Raw genomic sequence first — 21,457 nt, 5'->3', positions numbered from 1 at the left:
TCAATGACCTTCCTATCTGCCAGAATTAGCCTAACTTTCCTAGACCAAAGTTCGTAATTCTTATCGTTTAACAAGTCCTTTTCAGGTAGCATCGTAAACGGGGATTTTCCATCAGGTGCTATTCTATCAAGTTTGAATTCCAAAAATAAAATACTACGAATAAGAATCATCTCTTAAAATAAATCTAAGTAATCCACATTTTCACATATGAGATGATCATGATAATCTACTAGCATGATTCTAGCCATTAAATAAAATCAATGCATTTGACTATCAATAGCATAGAATATGAAAAAAATCTACTACTTAAATTTCCATTTAATAAAATTGTTTCTACACAAAAGAGTTTTCTATCTTTCAAAAACAATGTGGAACTAAAAAGAGCCAGTCAACCATGAACATAGAAACGCCCCGGGTGCCTGGGGAGTCATCCTCATCCTCACAATCACTATCGGCTATTTGAAAATTACTAGCCACTTCCTCTGTTTCCTGTGAGGTGGGAAAATAAACCCCGATGACACATCATATGGATTTGGTTCCTCAAAGATCGCCCCATAATCGATGTAGGAGAGATTTAAGTGGTCGAGCCTCATTCCTATCCTGAATAGGACTGGGGCTCTTTGGTGTATATTCTGGTGATGGTGGCTCTGTCTTTATCTTATCAGATTTCAAGACAGTACGCTGCAAAACTCTCCTATATTACTTTGCAGTCATGCGTTTCTTGGAAACCCGTCTCCCAAGATCTAGTTCAATTTTCCTACAAGTCTCGGGTCTATGCGACTTAGGCATTATGCCTTAGTTTTCATATGACCGTTGATAGAAAACATACAATTTTATTTACATGCAATAGTAAAAATCCAGATTTAAATAATTACTGCATGGTAAAAATAAACATCCTAATATCAATTTTTAATCATGGAAAAATAAAAAATTTAAAGGAAAAAAAAATTTTCTAAAAAAAATTTCCACTAAAATAGCCAAATTATTTCCCATAAATAATTTATTTTGCAAAAAAAAATTAAGCAATTTCTAATTAATTTTAAACAACCTAATTATTTAAAAATTAATTAAAAGATTTTGAAAAAAACAATTTTCTAAAAAAAATGTAGATCACAAGATCAAAACTACAAACAAAAGCATGCAAACCATGGAAAACCTGGCTCGATGCCAATGTAGGGTTTTTACTGATATCTCATGCATGATTCCTACGATATGTATAATTACACTATATCACGTGCATAAAATAACGCAGTAGAAACAAAAGATCGTACCTTGGTCACAGCTTTCAATTTGAAGTTCCAAGCTTTGATCTACAGGAGAAGATGATGTTCTTGGCACACTCAAGATCTTCTTCTTCTCAACTTAGCTGGAGTCAAGTTCCAACCACGAACGGGAAGCAACCTTTGTTCACGAACCGAGAACCGACAATGGCTAGGGAGGTTACCACCTATGGAATCTCCACAAATTACTATCTTCTTCTTTAGAAAATGTTGGAGGCCACCATTAAAGGAGAGAGAGCTTTTCTTTGTTGGGATGATCAATATGTGAGGGGTGGAGGGTCTATTTATAGAGCTCTCCCACCTCCTCAATATTGGATAGGATAGAGTCTTATACTCATCTAATATCAGATAGGATAGAGTCCTACACTCATCCTAATACCTGGTGGTTATCCTTATCTTGGTGGTTTATCCTTATCCTGGTGGGTGTTTATCCAGCCTTAGATTATAGTCACAAGAAGAGATAGATACAACAATATGTGGTCCAGTATTTCACAGAGAAATTCAAGCACATGCCAGTCAACATCAGTGAAGAACTTCTCAATCTGATACCTCGAAAAATGTCTCAAGAAGTAAATGAGTTCCTATGTGATACTCCTTCTTCTTTAGAGATTTGGAAAGCGTTTTAAAGCCATGAACTCGAATAGTAGCCTTGGACCAGACGATTTTCAAGATCAGTTTTATATTAGCTGTTGGGATATCATAAAGAAAGACGTCATAGCCACTGTGGTGTCTTTTTTCAGGGAAGGTATCATTCAACATGGTGACAATTCATGTTTTATTTCTTTGATTCCAGAAGACAAAAACTCCATTAAATTATCCCATGTCAGGCCTATATGTATGAGAAATTTCTTCATCAAGATTTTCTCCAAGATATTATAGCAAAGACTTAACCTCCATATTTCTGGAATGGTGTCCGAGAACAAAGTGGTTTTATTCAAGATAGATCTTCTCAGGCTAGTATATGTCTTGCATCAGAAATGGTCAACAAACTTAACAAAAAGGAGGGTGGAAGGGTGGCAATTAAAGTTGACATCTCACAGGCTTATGACACTATGAGCTGGGATTTCCTTCAAGCAGTTATGGATAGATTCGGGTTCTCACAAAGATGGATAAACATGATCATGGCTATTCTCAAGTTTGTGAAACTCTCCATCCTTGTAAATGGGGGTCCAGAAGGTTTTATTTCAATGGAGAGGGGTTTGAGACAAGGGGATCCATTGTCACCACTTCTTTTTGCTTTAGCGGAGGATTCCTTAAGTAGAGGACTAAATAAGCTCTGGGATTTGGGTCTCGCGGCGCCTTTTACTAAAGCTAAAGGTGTTCCATGTCCCTCCCACTTACTATATGTAGAAGATGTGTTTATTTTTTCAAGTGGTGACGGAAACAATATAAGAAACATTGTTAGGCTTCTCGAGAGATATCAGTCATCTTCTGGCCAAATTACGAATAAAGACAAAAGCAAACTCTTGGCAGGAGGCATGCACTAGACAAGGTTAAGGAAACATGAGTTCCGGGAGATTCTGGGTATTCATAGTGAAGCATTACTTGAGAAGTATTTGGGGGTTCCTTTGTTCCAAGAGAGAGTTACCAAAGCTGCAGTAAATCCACGTATAGACAAGATCAAAAAAAGAATTACTGAGTGGAGAGGTAAACTTCTATCATTTCAAGGTAGATGTGTCATGGTGAAATCCCTTCTTACAAGCATTTTTGTATATAACATGGGGGTTTATAAATGGCCGGCAAACGCAATCATGGAAACAGAGAGAATCATAAGAAATTTCTTGTGGATTGGAAATCCCACCACCAAGAAGTTAGTCACCATAGCACGGAATTCCCATGCCGAATGAGGTCTGGGAATTAGAAAATTGAGGGAGCAGGATTTATCTCTTTCGATGAAACTTGGGTGGCACATTCTTAACAAGAAAGATGACTTTTCTACCTTCATGAGAAGCAAATACTTTTATAAGAGATGACAATCCAATTAAGTACTACACAAAATCCACTATATGGCCAGGTCTGAAGAAGGCAATGAAGGAAGTAAAGTCAAGACACCAATGGGTTATTGGGGATGGCTCAAAGATAGATCTGTGAAAGGACAATTTGTGGGGACCCCAATCAATTCAAACTTCTCTAAACCTTACCTCTAAGCAATTGAAAGGATGTCGAGCAAGGTTGGGGCAGGTCATATCAAATGGTGAATGGGATGTGCCTGTGCAATTGCTAGAGATTCTATAAGAGGCATGTATGTCACATTTGCCCAAGATCAACTCTGCAGCTTCAGACTTCAGGGTATGGCTACCGATCAGAAGGGCAAATTCTCAGTTAAGTCCGCTCACGATGAACTTAGAGCAAAATCTTTGAAGGTGTGGTGGAGTACTTACATTTGGAATAATTATGTAAATCCAAAAATAGCGGGAACAACATGGAAGCTCTTATTACAAGGTTGTGCAGCTACAGAAATTTGCCTGAAAGGGAAGGGGTTTCGATTTGCATCAAGATGCTAGCTACTTGGGTTGTCACAGTGAAGAAGACTTGTTTCATGTTCTTTGGGAGTGCAGATTTTCGAAGGAAATATGAGATTGGTTGTTTGATATGTTCAAGTGTCAGAAAGGATTTAAAAATTTCAAGGAAGCAATGCAGATTACCAACAAGCAAAGTTCCATTGCCAAACACATGTAGCATGTGGCAGTAGTGCACGGGATGGTAATCATTTGGACACATAGAAACGATATAGTTTTTTATGTGAAGGTTAGCAGGATGCAAAGCCGGTATAAGAAAGGAAGTGCACTATGCTTACACATTGTCTAAAGGAACCTCTAAACCTTTTGACAATGCACTTATACAAAGATGAGGACTCTCTCTCAAGCTCCCACGAGCACCTATAATTCAAGATTGCATATGGGAACTGCCACACAAAGAGATAATCAAGATTAACACTGACAGAACATCACAAGGTAATCTAGGAGTTGCAGGTTATGGGTCAGTCTTCAGAAATAGTGATTGCGAGGTTTTACTAGTTATATGTAAAAACTTAGGTGAGAGTACTAGTTATTTTGCTTAAGTAATGGCTATAATAGAAAATGTTGAACTGGTGATTGACAAGCGATGGGAAAGAATATGGATAGAATTGGATTCTAAAGCAGCAGTCACGGCTTTTGGGACTTGAGAGTTTCCATGGGAGATTAGACTATGATGGGAACTAGTAAAAAAGGAATTAGACTATGTATTGGTCTCAAGTACGTGGCATGAAGCGAACTTTGCAGCAGACCAAGCTACAAGGCATAGCTTACACCTAACACCACAAGAACAGTTTGTATTTCTAGGAAAGCCTCAATGGCTCACTAGGTGAGAATCCCCAAGTGTCATGTATTACATATTTGATTGAGGGTAGTTGGGAAATATAATCCCAATTAAGCCAATCTTTTGTAATCTATTCATATCAATATATTTGCTAACTTAGAGCATCATGAAGGCACTGCTAAAAACCATTTCCAATGTGACAGATAGAATTTTTTTTAGCAATTTCGTTTACCAACGCGCTGCCAAACACCAGTTTTCATATCAGCAATTGTTAAATTCTCGACCAAAATACTTTCAGAAATTTAGCAGCTACTTACACAGGACAATTTTACCCGTCCAGAAGTTGGGCGGGTCAAGTTTTGCCGTTCAGAATGTTTTTATTTTATTTTTATTAAAAAATAAAAATGGCTCGATTTTGTATCGTTGGGCCCACGATGTTGGACGAGTCAAGTTTTGCCATCTAGAACTTTTTCAATTTTTTTAAATAAAAAATTAAAATGTAAAGGGGTGGGTCACTTAGATTTGCCTTAACCAGAGCGCACCCCGCACCCTTACCTTAGGGGTGTAATACGGGGCCGATCGGGTCAACTACGGGTCAAATAGTGATGGGTCGGGGTGGGGCGGGTCTAGGGGATACAAATTCAGTGGTCCCCAATGGGGCAGGGCGGGGCAGGTTGAAGTGTTATGTCTTAGTATCATCACCCGACCTGTTGGGTCAGCTTACGGGGCGGGTTTTGGGCAGGTCATTCGGGTCAGGTGGAAATTAACATTTTAACCCAATTTCACCCAAAAAAAAACTTTCTAATTCTGCAAGTAATATATATCCAATTCACAACATAGAGAAAAAAAATAGAATCAATCAATAAAAAATAAACAAAAAAAAAAAAAAAAAAATTGAACTTGAACCCAAAACTATATCTGTAAATTTGCAACTTGTTTCTCGTGATTTACTATTTGTAAATTGATTATTTTCCATAGTATGATAAAATGAAGATGAGAGGGAGGATCTATGGTACAAAACAATAAAATATAAACTAAGGGTGTGTTTGTTAAATTTTAACTCATGGAAAGGAAAGGAAATAAAATGGGTGGTCCACTATGGAATGGAATGGAATGGAATGGAAAGGAAATAATTTTAAATGGTATGTGTTTGGTAAACTGGGGAAAGGAAAGTAAAAACTGGGAAAAGAAATAATCATGTTTGTTTGCAAAAGCTATGGAAATGAATAATTGTATTGTTTAGTGGAGTGTATTAGTAGTAAGTCCCTATTTATTTATTTCCTTTCCTTTCCTTTCCACAAAATTTTCAGGGGTTAGCTAAAGACACAAAACCTTTTCCATTTGTTTCCATATGGAAAAGCCCATTTCCTTTCCATGGGTAAACAAACACCTTAAAAACTATGGAAAAGGTGGACCACTCTTATTTTCCTTTCCTTTCCATAGTGTTTCCATCATAACAAACACACCCTTAAAAGAATTATAAATTAATACAAGGATGAATGATTCATTTTCTCCAAAATTCGAAAGTTGAATTTGAACTTTTGATATATACCCAATGTTTAAATTTAAATATTTGAAATTGATGTTGAACTCATAAGTTTGTGTTCATATCTCCCAAATTTCTACAAAAATTAAAAGAAAATATAAACAGAATACAAAAATATTAGAGTTAGAGTATTGAAATTGTGCTGATCAACGGGGTTAGGTCAATGACTTTTAACATGGTGCGGGTCGGGAGGTTTAACGGGTCGGGTTTGAGCATATAACCTACACCCATAGTCTGACCGCATAAAAACGGTGGCGGGGCGGGACGGGTCTATTTTCGGATCGGTGCAGGTTTGGGTGGCGGGTGAAGACCGGGTATCCTACCGGATGATAGGTCAACGGTTTTTTTTTACACTCCTACCTTACCTGAAAAAATAAGTTTGGTTTTTTTATTTTTTATTTTTCTGTTTTTCGCGAAACAAGTCTACTAGAAGTTGAGCGCGCTTTGTGCTCGAGTTGGCCTTGCCATGAGTGCTCCTGCGCTCTTGCCTGTAAAATTTGTTTCGACTGGGACGGGACAACTTTTGCCGTTTAAAGAAAATTTAAATTGGAACGAGACAAGTATTTCTGTTCGAAATAGAAACTTCAAATTTTGTGGAAATACATTAGTACTTGAGACGATAATAGCAATTTTGATAGACGAAAAAAGCTGATGTTTCACAATTTATTACAGCACGTTGATGATGCTATTAGAAAAAAAAAATGGAACCAACGGCCAATGAAGACTCTGTTTTTTCACTGATTTATTATAGTTTAAACTTTAAAAGTTGGACGATGATGATTGCATAAAATGACCGAACAATATAAAAATTTACACAAGGTTAAATCGGGACATCCCAATTCCCAAAGGCCTAATCCCACAACCAAAACGACCCAAAGGGCAGAAATGCATATATACGCATAAACCCTAAAGCTCTAAACCCTAATTATTATCCCAGCCTCATTTCAAGACCAAAATTACAAACTTGTCCAATCTTTCTTCTGCTTATAAAGTGACCCATCTCATTCTCTCTTTATTTGAATTAATTTTTAACATAACAAGTTTATAGTATATATTAGTTTGTAAATTTGTTGCAATGATGATAGCCTTAATTCTTGAAAGCAATATGCTTAAAGAGAACTCAACATGGTGGAGATCATGTTGACCTGAGCGGTTACCTGAGCAACACTTTATTGACCAGATAAACGAATTTTTTCAAGTATATTAGAGAATCTAAAATGTATATATTGTTGCGATGATGATAGTTTCATATATTGACGAGAGCATTTTACTTAATGAGAACTCGACATGGTGGAGATCATGTTCGATCTGAGCGGTTACCTGAGCAACAATATTTTTATAGATAAGTTTCGATCAAAATTGATTCATGAGATTCTTATTTGCCAATTCATTGGTTGGTCAATCTGCCGATTGATTTAATGCTTTTATAGAAATTTTTTGTATTGTTTTTTGTTCTTCGTTTTGGGAAATTCAGTTTGGAGGAAAGGTGCTGCCAACCCAACTCAGCGGCTCAGCGCTAAGATGTCAATTTTTAAAAGGCTTTTATTTAGTATGGACGCTATGCTTAAGGGGTGGGGGGTGTTAATAGCATGTCACTTTTCATTACTGAAAATTGTTGTTCAAGTTGATTGGTCTAGACACGGATTCAACTAAAATTTGCAATTAAACACTTATATATGAGTGTCAGTTTCTCTGTTTATTTAGTGGTTTAATCTATGGGATCATTCCTGATCTCTGTTAAATGGCATCTTTTGTTCCCTAGTTGATATGCTTTTTGAGGTCTGTGTCAGAATTTGTAGTTTGCTCTTCAGTTTTGTTTCTAGATGCTTTGTTGATTACTAATTAGCAATCTTGGTTTTGAACTTTTTGATGTTTTGTCTTTGAACTATGCTATATTTTCTTTTTCGTAGTGCCAGGAACTTATGTCAATTGTATTAGGTATACAAGTTGAAAGTGTGGCGGGGGTCATTATGTTTCAGAATACACTATCAGTGGCTCCTGTCTCGCAATAAACGCTCATTGTCCATATCCAGGAAGGGCTAACCGTTTTCTGAAATTCTTTCCCATCCCAAATTTTCTGAACCTCCAGCCATCAACAGAGAAGGCATATAAACTGGCAAAGTCTGCCGCTGTCTTCTACTTTACTGCCCGAAGTCCCAACTTTAACACTAGTATTTGCAAATTTTGCTCTTCCTCTTCCCCATTTGACCCAAAAGATTCTACCCAGTTGTTCAAGAGATGTGGTTGCAATTATGCTGAAATTAATAAGATCTTCTTCCACCAACCTTTGCTGCTAATGTCACCATTCTTAGTTCCAAGCTCAACATATACTCCTTGGCACGGGCCTCACTTGGTCCGACCTCCTTAAGATTGTCAATTGCAGTCTCGGTTTTCTTCGTTCCAAGATCTGTTGTGACCTTTTTGGATCCAAGGAGATGCTTCTCAAAGCTACTGTTTGAAATCTGTTGCGCCTAAGTTACAACTTAAACAGCGGTATTATTATTAAACGACAACGTATCTCCTCCTATGAAGGATTGGGAATTAGCAAAGGAAGTTTGGTCCCTTTGCTCATTTCTTCCCCCACATTGATTTCCCAGACCTCGCTCATTGATGAGAAGCTTGAATGGATCCAGAGGACTGGTCCTCTCTAACAAGTACACAGTCGCTCTCTTTGCTATCTCCCGTGTGATAGAAAACTTAGTGGAGAAGATTTGAGGATTAGAACATAAACTTTGATTTCATTTTCTTGAATGAAACTATTACAGGAGTTCTCTTTATATACTTACAAGAATGTACAATTTGTCACTTTCTATGAAACTAAAACCAAAACAATTACAACTAACCAATAGAATTGTGTTGGCGTGTTCAATTCTGTTGAGTCTTTGACTTTTGTAAACTCAATTGACTCTTTGAAAGTCGATGTTTCTCTTATACACCCCTCAAACTGAAGGGAGAGGATTATCTTGAAAGTTTGTCTTTGAGCAACTTGAATATGGTGGAAGACAATGCTTTTGTAAAGATGTCGGTTAGTCGATCCCTTTTGTAAAGATAATGTACAAAGATATATCGACATCTAGTAGCTTGGCAAGAACCATTTTCCCCCGATAAAATGGTAGTCTACTTCTACATGCTTTGTCCTAGCATGATATACTTGGTTTGCGAGAAAGTGCAATTGCACTAATATTGTCACAAAAGACTAGGGGAGGTTTCGCAAAGTGTAATTGAGATCTCTCGAGTAGAATGCACATCCAAGCAATTTCTGCGAAATTTGTTTGAGCAAGTGCCCAGATTAGAAGCCAGGTTGAAGATCCGCTGATCTGTTGTTTCTTTGCACTCCAATTGATAAGATTAGAACCCATGTAAATGCGAAGCACATGTTGTAGACCTCCTATCAATAGGGCATCCAAAATTCTTAGATGCAGATCGAGTAAGCACATACTTCTGTGCGGTACCTTTCTTGAATAAGAGTCCTTCATTTATAGTACCTTTTAGATACCTTAAAATCCTCTTGGCTACTGTCAAGTGTTGAACTCTTGGAGAATGCATATACTGGCACACCTGATTTACACTGAAAGATATATCTGGTCTAGTCCAAATTAAGTATTGCAAAGCACCTACTATTGATCTGTATTCACTAGGATCAGCAAGAAGAGGAGTGGAGAAAGGATCCAATTTAGTAGTAGAACAGGGTGAGTTACATGGTTTGGCATCCTTCATATTGGTTTTCTTAAGAAGATCAAAAGTGTACTTGACTTGGGAAATGAACATGGAATCTTTGGTTCTGTTGATTTCAAGATCTAGAAAATAATTTAAGTCACCAAATTCTTTCATAGCAAAAGATGATTTCAACTCACCAATGATTTGATTACAAACAGACAGAGAATTTCCCGTGATGATAATATCATCAACATAGACCAGAAGAAGGATGATAGTAGACTGAGTTCTTATGAATAAAGAAAAGTCGGCTTTTGAAAAATGAAAACCAAGACCATAGAGTGCATGTGTAAGTTTTTCATACCAAGCACGAGGTTCTTGTTTTAAACCATAGTTAGACTTGTGAAGTTTGCAAACATGATGTGGTTTGGTAAGGTCAACAAAGCCAGGAGGTTGAACCATATAAACTTCTTCTTTGAGGTTTCCATGCAGAAAGGCATTACTGACATCTAGTTTTCTTCAAAGGCCAATCATTTTGAAGAGCAATGGATAAGATAATTTTGATGGTTGCAGGTTTAGCTACTGGGCTAAAGGTTTCAGTAAAATCAATGCCTTTTTGTTGATGATAACCCTTAGCTACAAGCCTGGCTTTTAGTTTATCAATGGTACTACCAACTTTGTATTTGATTCTAAACACCCATTTGTTTCCAACTAGATTCATACCAGGATGAAAAGGTACAAGGGTCCAGGTATTTGTTTTGATGAGGGCATTGAATTCAAGAGCCATAGCTTCTCTCCATTTTGGGTCTTTGGAAGCTTGAGTATAACAAGTAGGTGTAGTAGGCATTGTTTCTAGTTCAGTGAGAAGAGCTTTAGGTAAGGGATGTTTTGTTGACTTTGAACTGGGTGAAAAGATGACTTTAGGTTTTGAAATGCCATTTCTGGATCTTGTTGTCATTGAATGAGATGTAGGTATATTTGGTAATGGATCAATACTTGGAAGTTGTGTTTGTTCTTGACTGCTGGTTAATTGTTGAGAGTTATCAAAAGCTGAATGTTGAGAAGTTGATTGATATTCTGACATTGGAATATGTGAAGAAATTTGAGTTGGATTTGGAGTAGCTGATAAACGTGGAGATGATTGATTTTGAGTATCTGATGCATTTAGAGAGTTGTCAGAAGGAAGTTGTAAAGAAGAAATAAAGAATGAAATAAAGGAATGTTTGAGGCTGATGAAGATTTAGTAGGGTTTTGAATAAGGATGAAGATTTGTAAGGCCGATTGTAAGATTGAGAACAATAAGTGGTTTTGATTAAGAATTCTGTTTCATTGAAAATGACATGTCTTGTAAGATAGACTCTACCAGTAGGTACATCTAGACATCTATAACCTTTTGAAGTTGTACTGTATCCCAGAAAGACACCCAGAAAGACACATGGTTTTGATCTGAATTCAAGTTTGTTTTTATTGTAAGGTCTAATCCATGGAAAACATGTACATCCAAATGCTTTCAGAAAAGAGTAGTTTGGTAGTTGGTTGTAAAGCTTTTGATAGGGAGATTTGTTTTGAAGAATTTGGGAAGGGAGTATGTTGATTAGATACACAGCAGTTTGAAAGACTTCAACCCAGTAAACCATAGGAACCCCTGAGTGAGCCATTAGAGTTCTTGCTGTTTCAACTATGTGTCGGTGTTTTCTCTCTACTACTCCATTCTATTGTGGAGTATACGGACATGAAAAGAAGTATGTGATACCAAAGGTTTGAAGGAAGTTTTCAAATATATGACTTGCGAATTCACCACCAAAATCAGTTCTGATGGATTTTATTCTTGTCTCAAAGAAATTTTCCACATTGTTCTTAAAAACAGAGAATACAGTATGAAACTGAGATTTATTGCAAATTGGATAAAACCAACAAAACCTTGACCAGTCATCTACAAGACTTACATAGTACTTAAAGCCTGAAACAGAAAAAATAGGAGAGGGCCCCCACAAATCAATGTGGACAAGTTGTAAAGGACCAATAGTTCTTATTTGAGAAGAAACAAATGGAAGCTTGTGACTTTTGCCAAGTTGGCAGGCGGAGCAAAAAGTTTAGTTGTTTGAAGAGCCTTCAAGAGTGAGCTTTGTGGTAGCTAACACTTGACTAAGAACTGCTTGAGCAGGATGTCCCAATCTCACATGCCACAAGAAAGAAGGTGCTTTTGTGCAAATGAAGGCAGTAGGAATTTTATTGTATTTGATGCAGGACTTGAAAGAGATAGGATAGAGCCCACCTTCAGTGTGCCCTTGGAAAAGTGTCTTCTGTGATGTAAGATCCTTCACAAAGAAGTGAGTTGGAGTGAAGGTGATGGAGCAGTGATTATCACTAACAAACTTGTGTACAAATAATAGATTATGTGCTATACTAGGTACATGCAATACTTCATTTAACTTGAAACTAGACAGAGGTGTATTAATAAAGGCAGAACCAGTGTGTTGAATATGCAAACCTTCACCATTGCCGACAAGAACCTTGTCTGTTCCATGATAATCTGAGTGCATTGAGAGATTAGACAAGTCTGAGGTCATGTGATTAGTAGCTCTAGAGTCAGCAATCCAGGTTTGATCATTAGAGTGATAAGAAGAGGTTGCCATTGCTGCAAGTTTTGGTGGAGGAATTTTCCTAGAGAAAGCATAGTTCATCCTGTTGTAACAATCAACAGCTAGATGACCAATTTTATTACAGATTTGACATGTAGGCCTGTTGCCATTTCCATTTGACTGATAAGAAGAGTTCCCATTGTAACTTGAACTTCCATTGTTGTTATAACTAATACTGGCTCCATTATTGTTATAACTAGTACTGGCTCCATTGTTGTTATAATATGACGGAGTATCATTCCCATTACCATAATTTCCTCTTAATCCAATTCTATCCCTTCCTCGACCTCTGTTTCCATTTCCTCTACCTCTTTGAGAATTTCCATAATTTCTACTATTCATAGGAGCTCTATTGTTATAGTTGGAATTCTGATGGTAGTTAGAAGTCTTCACTGAAGAAAAAGCATGAGTATTTGGTTCTGTTCCAATTGCTTTTGGAGTATCATCCAAAGCAAGTTCCTCACTGAGTAATAGACTATGTAACTCATCTGGAGTAACATTATCTTTCCTGGTTCTGATTGAAGTACAGAAAGGTTTATATTCATCAGGCAATCCTTTTAATGTTTGGAATACAAGATCACCATCATTGATGGGAGCACCAGCAGCAGCAAGTCCATCTGCTTGAAGTTTGAGTTGTTGTAGGTAGTCTGTCATAGTTTTATTTCCCTTGGTTGTGTTTTGAAGATTGGATTTCAACTGATGAATCTGTGCTCTAGAGAATGCAGAGAACCTTTTCTCTAATGTGCACCATAAATCTCTTGCCGTAGGCATACCAACAATGTAAGGCAGCAAACTTTCAGATATCGTTGCATTAAGCCAAATCAAAACCATCTGATCTTTCTTATTCCAATCAACAAAATGAGGATTGATAGTGGAAGTTTCATTTCCATCATCATCAATAATGTATTTCAATGGACATTCATTTGTACCATCAACAAACCCCAAAAGACTGTTGTTTTTCACAACTGGTAAGAACAACTGTTTCCAAACAAGATAGTTTTCACAGTTCAACTTAACAGGAACAAGATTGGTGATGTTGTTGACATGAAACATATTTGAAGTAGGAGATGGTAAGTTTATGGATTGTTGTTGTATTTGGGATTGAAGTTGAGCTTGTCATTGAACAATTTGAGCGGTTAAAGTTTCAATTGTTATAGGATTCATGATGTTTGGTTTTGTTTTGAACCAAATGAACTAAAGATTTGATGAATCAGGTAAATGAGTGATTGAATTTGAAATCGATGATTGATTTACCTCAAATTGATGATTCAATGAATCAATAATGATTTTGAAGTAAGAGAAATCCACTTGCGGAAGCTTTGATCGAAGTTTTAATGGCGGTGCTGTGAAGCGAAAAAGGCTCTGATACCATGATATAAAACTTAGTGGAGAAGATTTGAGGATTAGAACATAAACTTTGATTTCATTTTCTTGAATGAAACTATTACAGGAGTTCTCTTTATATACTTACAAGAATGTACAGCTGTCACTTTACTGAAACTAAAACCAAAATAGAATTACAACTAACCAATAGAATTGTGTTGACGTGTTCAATTCTGTTGAGTCTTTGACTTTTGTAAACTCACTTGACTGCTAAAGCTGATGTTTCTCATATACCGTGTGAGACCATCTGTGGAAAGGTAGTGAATATTGACAGAGCTTTGGTCATGTTTAGAGCATTCAGGGAGCCTTGGTTCTTAAAGGCATTATTTGCTTGTCATTCCAAGGATGTGGGTGGTGAGTTGATGGAGTTGTACACAAAGCCAAAGGGCAGCCTTTGGCAGAGACCTCGAGGACATCTACCCGTAAAGGCTTCCCACTTTGAATCAAATGCATTTTGTTTTTAACTTTTCCCCAGAGCCTGCTAATATTCGAATTTCATTTAATTTCACTCTGGCTTTTGTTTCTACTCGGCCAATCTTTCTGTATCCATCTTCTTTTGTTTCATGCTGTTATTTTTGTCTATTAGATGATTTATTGTTTCTTCTCCATGACTTTTGTGCTTGTATAAAACTTTAAAGGGTTAACTAGGGTGTCTCTTTTTTCCGAAAAGTCAATTTTTCCGAATTCCGATCCGATATTTTTCCGAATTTGGCAATGATATTTGTGTTCCAATATCTGAAATTCCAATATCCGATTTTTCCGAAAAATAATTGGCTCGGAATTGGATATGTTTTCAAAATCCGATCCAATTTTCGATTAATTTCCGAATTTTTAACATATAGCGGTTTATTTCATATAATTACTAAATTAAAACTACATATAATTTACAAACAAAATAAAAACCCTAGAGAGGTAAAACAATGTCTTTCTCACAACTTCAAGAAATTAATATTGTCATTCTAGTATATGTCTCAATTTATCCCATATTCCCATTTACTGAATTAATGTATTAGCATAAAGAATATTTTTGCTGAATGAACATGTTAAAAGGTCTAAGTTGTTTGCTTAATTAATATATTTCAAAATAATTGTTAAATGAATGTATTAACTGGATAAAAAAAAAATTGTTATTCTAAAAGAAAATCTGATTATATAATTCAAATTCATATTTTGTGGATTCCGAAATTTTTGAAAATTTTCTAATTTTCTAAACTTTCCGAATTCGGAAAAAAAAATTATCTGAAAAATAATTTGATCGGATTTGGAAAGAATATTGTCATCCGAAAAAAAATTGGAAATTTTTCCGAAAGTCCTTTATCCGATCGAAAGTCACCCCTAGGGTTAACTAGTATTACCCACCACAATTAGGATTTCCCCCTTACAAAATTGGGAAATTAGGGTTACCCCTAAGTACACCAAAAAAAAAAATCAATTTGAATTGATCGTGTTTTTTTTGTGTATATTTGGGGTGTTTTTTTTGTGTGTATTTGGGAGAAACTCTAATTTCCGATCTTGGGGGAATCCTAATTGGCTGATCGGGGGGATCCAATTGGATTGCCTAGTTCACTTGTTGCATGGTGTGATGTAATATTGTATTCTACGAAGTACCAAGAGTGATAAAACATGTTTCTGAGTTTTGAGTACATTCTTTTCTTTTTCCCATATGCTCTACGAATCCATCTAACAAAATGCTAAACTGAAGGTTCCTACAATAGTACTCTTCATAGAATCCAAATTACCAAATCAGTTCAAATCTGTCAGTTTCAAATGCATCTAACAAAATGCTAAACCGAAGGTTCCTACAATAGTACTCTTCATGGAATCCAAATTACTAAATCAGTTCAAATCTGTCAGTTTCAATTGAGTAGATGACAGTATGTCACTCTGATTATCTCCATTTGTGATCTCGGCATCAGTTTAACTCCAAACGTTGGTAGAGTTTAATGGCAAGTTCCACCGGTAGACTACAAGTTTTTTTAATCTAACTAAAAGTAAACTAGTCTCAGCTTCTTGCTATCACTTTTCAAACTGCAATCACATTTTTCATTGTCTGAATTAAATAACATAGATTCTCTGATTAAAAGGACTTAAAAGGACAGATTGGCTTTTGATTCAGCCAATTGCAAATACAGCCCTAAAACAACCTACAAATAAGAATAGCCTAACATGGGCGGTCTTTAAAACATAACTAGCTATTGTACACGTGGTACCCACGTGGGATCTATATACTTTTTTTTAAAGCTTATAAATATTAAATTATTATTTTATTCTTTAAAAATTTTAAAAAATGTGAAATGACCAAAATGCCCCTACACCCACACACATTCACTATTCACTATTCACTCGACCCTCGTTTTTCTATATATATTAAAGATATTACAAAATGGATAGTCTTCTTCACATCCTACTCCTCTATCCAACTACTACTGTTTGACTATTTTAACTTTCAACTCAAATTCCTTCCTGTTAACCAGCTCAAAGATGCAAATATTACCGAGTTTAATGTTACAACCCGATAGAAAGGCACTGACTCCTTTACTCATTCTCATACCATTTTCATTCAAATTGTATCCAACAGTCCATTCTTTACCATCAGAAGTTTGAATTTTGAAATCCTCCAACCGCCTTGGTAGGTACTTTGTGAAGAATGATTTTGGTATATGCTGTGCACAGAAGAAGAAACACATTCTCATACAAGAAAGAAGAGGTATATACAAAAAAGTGAAAACAAGGAAATCTTAACTGTTCCTAAAAGTATGAGAGTCTAAAATAATATTCAAAAGCACACCACATATTTAGAGTTCACATATGATGGTCTCATTTTAATTATGAAGAAAAGATGTTTCGACATAAAAGAACAGGCTGCCTAAAGCTTTAATTGAGCTAGTATGAATTTCCTTCTCTTCACATTTCTCATATTGAATGACCTCCACCTGCATTTAACAAATACAGTATTGGTCATTATTGGATAGGATCTTTTAGTATTACCCCCTACTAGTTGACCGTGTTTTTTTTTTGTGTACTCAGGGGAGACCCTAATTTCTCCATCTAGTTGGGGAAATCCTAATTGGCTCATCTAGTAGGGGGTAATACTAGTTAACCCTATTGGATATCCAGAGCATTATATGAAAACAACAACAAAGGATCAGAGTTTGATATATATGCTTATGAGAAGGAATGTCAACAATTTCCTTGCGCTTTGTAGATTCTTTTCTTGGCACTTGACCAGATTCTCCAGCACAGTTCGAGTCATTACAGTAGGGAATCTCATTACCACTCATATCAAATATAAGAACATGAAACTGAGATTTTCCATCATACTTAAAAACTAAAAAATGCCCTACGTCAATGGAATATTGTTCCATAAATTCCTGCCAACCTTTTTGAAACCAAAGAATGCCATCCACTTTTTTCAATTCGACACGCGAAAGTGAACCAGTAGGAACTTTTAAGTCTACAACATATGGCAGACTCTTACCCTGTTTTTGAATGAACCTGTTCGGGATCCCCTGCATGCGCACACATTAAGAGCTTTATGTTTAAGACAATATAGTAGACATTATAGCAAGAACTTACAACTTAGAATTTTCATGAAATCATGAGTTCACTTCTATAGTTCAATAGTATTAGCCTATTAGGTAAACTTTATTTTTCTGAATATACCAACTCAATTGCTATTATACAAACCTAGCTAGCTCCCAGTACGGTATACTAGTTATTCCATTGTCTGCTGGATTTCTATGTGAATATCCTTAAGAAGCAAAGATGAATCCGAATGCTTCAGAAACAAACTTCTTCTCAGAGCTTCCAACCGCATGCTTATTATATCAGTAGTCAAAATACATTATACATCAAGCATATGTACACACGTCTTCACTTAACCAATATCTATGGAATATTTTTCTACAAGTTTTTAACATTTTTATCAGCAAGGCTTAACCACTAATTCTTTATCTCGAGAAACAGTTCCGTAAAACTGAGCCACAGGTATTCTAATTTCATCTATCTAAGCACAAACATAATAATATGTACTTAATAGACTACACATCAAGATTTAAACTAGAGATGCAAGTAATATATATTTGTAAAAGTAAACAATGAAATAATTAATGAATCCTTTCCTCCCATCCAATCATTTGATGATGCAATTTTCCCTTTCGTTTAAATTTCACATCCTTAAAGCTCAAATTAGTAACCGCACAAACAATATTCTGACATTAACACTATACAAAGAGGACTTAATTCATTATAAAAATATCACAAGAAAAAAAAAACAAAGATTCAACGTATTAAGTTCCACAGAAAAAAAAAAACAAGTTGAATAAAGGAGGGGATTGAAATTCTTACAAGCTGTCGACCATGAATGATAGAAGAGTTAATAATCTTAAAAAAAGATGTCCTCTTCTTTCTTGAGATCATTGGTTCTTGGCTTTTCTTTTGGTGAAGCATTTTGTTTTTGTTATGGATGAGAAAGAACTTGGTACTGTCTCCTTAACTTGTGAAGAACAACAAAAGCAAATGGTGTGTGTACTCAAATGGTATTTGCGGATTTTGACCATGAAGTGGTTGTGCTCCGCACTGAGTTTCTTGTCATGCCAAGGATAATATTACCGCTGTTCTGTTTTATGCAGGACTATTATCTCTCTATACTACTACCCTGCAGACCGAACAGTTACTTGCCTTCAAGTTCATGTTTCTGAAAAGGGCAAAGTAGTTTTCCTTCGTTTCTACTTTGCTTCCAAATGACTTGTGAACAAGTGCTGTGTCAATGACCATAACACAAAAAGTAAACTGACCTGATAAGCTAGCCCCCAAGTCCCCAACAAGAAAATAAATGTCCCTAGCGTGTGTTTTAATTTCAAGTTAAAATGAAGAAGAAGTGTTGTGCCATATACTCATATCATATGCCGCAGTACAATCAGGACTGGAACTTTAAATTTCAAACCAGCTTCGAACTTCAAAACTGTAAAGCATGCAGTAACCTTTATATAGTTCATGATGAAGATAGAATGTACTTTTTAAGGTATCACCTCTCATTAAAGAAGAAAGAACCTATATTGGAGAAACTTCACCTGTCCACCAGATTATCACACGTGACAAGTATCAGCACTGTAAGGGAGTGATATCCCCCCTTAGGAATATCAGGCGCGTACTCAGCACGGTGGAACTATCACACCGACCTGTGGAACCAGATCGCATCTATAAGCTAAGAGAACGTTCTAGCACAGTTCGCACCAGTACGCGAACCACGCTATACTGTGACTCAACTTGCCTTCTAGAAGCAATCATGAGCAAAGGAGCATATGCACGGATCACTGCCACCAGCTACTGACCACTGCCGCAAGCTACTTGCCCAGACTACTAATCTCCATCATCACAGCAGACTTATAAAGACAGGTCTCACACACCTCCTTGATCTAGACTCCACGTTGGTGATGCACTTTACACGTGGTGGGCGAGGATTCATTCTGAACATCTATAAATACCCCTCCTATGAACTACGCCAGACCTGATTCTTCTCTCCCTCACGAAATCGAGAGCAAGATACGTAGGCAGTTCGCTCCTAAGCCAAACTCGGTCCCCCTAATATCCCTTTTCAGTTCCCCTCCAACTGTATATGTAAAGGAAAGCTGAATCACGCCTTTACATTGACGCCGTCTGTGGTTTCGATTACTTGAGTCATTATCTTCACACAAACCAAAAGACCTAAGCACCAAAAAAAAAAAAAAAAAAAAAGTAAATATCTCAAGTCCACGAAGCATGGCAAGCCTCGAAGCTCAAGTTCAAGGCCTCGCAAACCAGTTAGGCTTAACCAATGAGAGCATCTCCTTGCTCAGGCAAGAAAATGCTGCTCTTCGGGCACAAGTTGACGCTCAACAACAGCCAGCTGGTAACGTTGCTGAGAACGGCATCAACGAAGTTAATCAACAAATTAATGAGTTGTCACAACGGATTGACCAGAGCGCAGTACGAAAAGACGCATCCCAGATCGTCTAGAAAATGCTCAAGACGTACCGCGCTTCCCCGTTTACCACAGAGGTACTCAGTAAATCCTCTCCTCAAGATTTCGTCCAGCCACGTTTTCCAATGTATGATGGCAGCACATGCCCCGGCCAACATATAGCCCGCTACATTCAAAGCCTGGCCCTTTCTGACTCCCGAGTTTGACCATCTTCATCGGCCGGCGGCTTCCCCGCCATGACCTCAAAGATGGCCCACTCGATTGGTTCTTTTCACTCGAGTCGGATTCAATCAAAACTTTCAAGCAGCTCACTGATCTATTTGTCAGCCAGTACGTGCACAACAGACGTAAAAAAGAAGATCTGGATTCACTCTTCCAGCTATCGTTTGGAGAGAATGAAACCATTCGCCAGTTCCTAAGTCAGTTCAAAGCCGAACTATTATGCATGGAAAGTGGCCTCAAAGAGTCTTTTGTCACACTGGCATTCTCCAACGCCTGTCGGGTGCGCAACACAGACCTCTCCAGGTCGCTGATGAGGTCGCGCCCAAAAACCCTATCAGAGCTATATGCTCGGGTCGACAAGTATATTAAGCAGCAAGAAGGTTTGCGACATCACGGTCTATCAGACAACCAAGAAGTTGCGGCAATTTCTGACGACACTCCACCTGCCAAAAAACGTCCCAGGTCGCAAGCACCCAAATCAGGCCCCAGGGGCACGATGGAGCTTCGTAGCAACCAACTGGAAGCCTATCACTGTAATCAAATCCACTCAGCAAACAAGACCACTGAGGCCCCAATCAGCATAAGAGACGAGCCCACCAGCTACACTATGGCCAAAGACCTGGTCGCCGAAGTCAGAGGCAACGCACCAACTCAGAGCGCTGGAGGCTCTAACAAGAAGGCATATCCATCTGAACAGACTCCGAAAGTTGCCAAGGCAGCCACTCACTCACTCGTCAAGACACCAGAGATCGCCCCTGTAACCAGCGTTCCACCTGTGCAAACCACAAAGGTCGCCCCGTCAAATCCACCACCGCCGAAACAGCTTGGGCAGCATGATCCAGTTTTTGTTGTCATAACCACAGACGCCATCCCAGACTCTGTGGTCGTAACCACAGAAAACGCTCCAACTCCTGCAGCAATTCCAATCACTCATTCGACCAACAACGCATCCACAGAGCTCAAACCACCAGAGGACGCTCTCCCAGCACAAGCTATGGCACCAGCCAACGAGAGGCAACGAGTGAATCTAGAAACGGAAGACGACCCTAAGTTCGTCTATATTGGGGCTAACCTTGACCCCACACTCAAAACCCATCTTGTAAACTTTTTGTCCATGAATAAAGATGTTTTCGCTTGGTCGTATATTGACGTGCCAGGAATAGATCCCAACGTTGCCTGCCATAGGTTGAACGTCAACCCTAGTGCAAAACCAGTGCGACAGCGACCGAGGAGACTATCACTACGGTTCCAAAAAGCAATCAACGATGAGGTCGATAAACTCAAGCAAGTCGGGTTCATCCGGAAGGTCGACTACCCAGATTGGATCGCTAACATAGTGGCGGTTCCAAAAAAACGACGCGATGCGCGCTGCGTTGACTTCACCAATGTCAACCAGGAAACACCCAAAGACAGATTCCCGTTACCAAGGATCGACCGACTTGTGGACCAGACCTGCGGCCACGAACTC

The 21,457-nt window shown here is 37.6% G+C and overlaps 1 protein-coding gene, 1 long non-coding RNA gene and 2 other non-coding genes across 6 annotated transcripts; 3 read left to right on the top strand and 1 right to left on the bottom strand.

Moving 5' to 3' along the window:
- Window positions 1-2,257: 2,257 nt before the first annotated feature.
- On the top strand, window positions 2,258-2,767 carry LOC147498408 (secreted RxLR effector protein 78-like). Its single transcript, XM_086563225.1, has one exon. It carries the CDS (start codon window positions 2,258-2,260, stop codon window positions 2,765-2,767), a length of 510 nt encoding a protein of 169 aa, XP_086419351.1.
- Window positions 2,768-7,196: 4,429 nt separating this feature from the next.
- LOC147498407 (small nucleolar RNA snoR128) lies at window positions 7,197-7,291 on the top strand. Its single transcript, XR_015197275.1, has one exon. It is a non-coding gene; the product is annotated as a small nucleolar RNA snoR128 (small nucleolar RNA).
- A 64-nt stretch (window positions 7,292-7,355) lies between these two features.
- Window positions 7,356-7,454, top strand: LOC147498406 (small nucleolar RNA snoR128). The gene has a single exon (XR_015197274.1). It is a non-coding gene; the product is annotated as a small nucleolar RNA snoR128 (small nucleolar RNA).
- Window positions 7,455-15,856: 8,402 nt separating this feature from the next.
- On the bottom strand, window positions 15,857-18,629 carry LOC147498405 (uncharacterized). 3 transcript variants are annotated; one of them, XR_015195482.1, is made up of 3 exons: window positions 18,153-18,629; window positions 17,185-17,314; window positions 15,857-16,468 (listed from the first exon to the last, which is right to left on the bottom strand). It is a non-coding gene; the product is annotated as an uncharacterized LOC147498405 (long non-coding RNA). The 3 variants fall into 3 exon arrangements; XR_015195483.1 differs by lacking the exon at window positions 15,857-16,468 and adding an exon at window positions 16,498-16,738 and having other exon boundaries at window positions 18,153-18,554; XR_015195481.1 differs by lacking the exon at window positions 15,857-16,468 and having other exon boundaries at window positions 16,935-17,314; window positions 18,153-18,399.
- Window positions 18,630-21,457: the final 2,828 nt, after the last annotated feature.

The sequence above is a fragment of the Coptis chinensis genome, chromosome 5 (genome assembly GCF_015680905.1).
Source record: "Coptis chinensis isolate HL-2020 chromosome 5, ASM1568090v1, whole genome shotgun sequence".
Lineage (NCBI taxonomy): Eukaryota > Viridiplantae > Streptophyta > Magnoliopsida > Ranunculales > Ranunculaceae > Coptis > Coptis chinensis.
The sequence above is the reverse complement of the archived record's forward strand: the minus strand, read 5'-3'. Positions and strand labels throughout refer to the sequence as shown.

Coding starts and splice junctions, on each gene's coding strand:
- LOC147498408 (XM_086563225.1), top strand. CDS start 2,258: ATGGTCAACAAACTTAACAAAAAGGAGGGTGGAAGGGTGGCAATTAAA.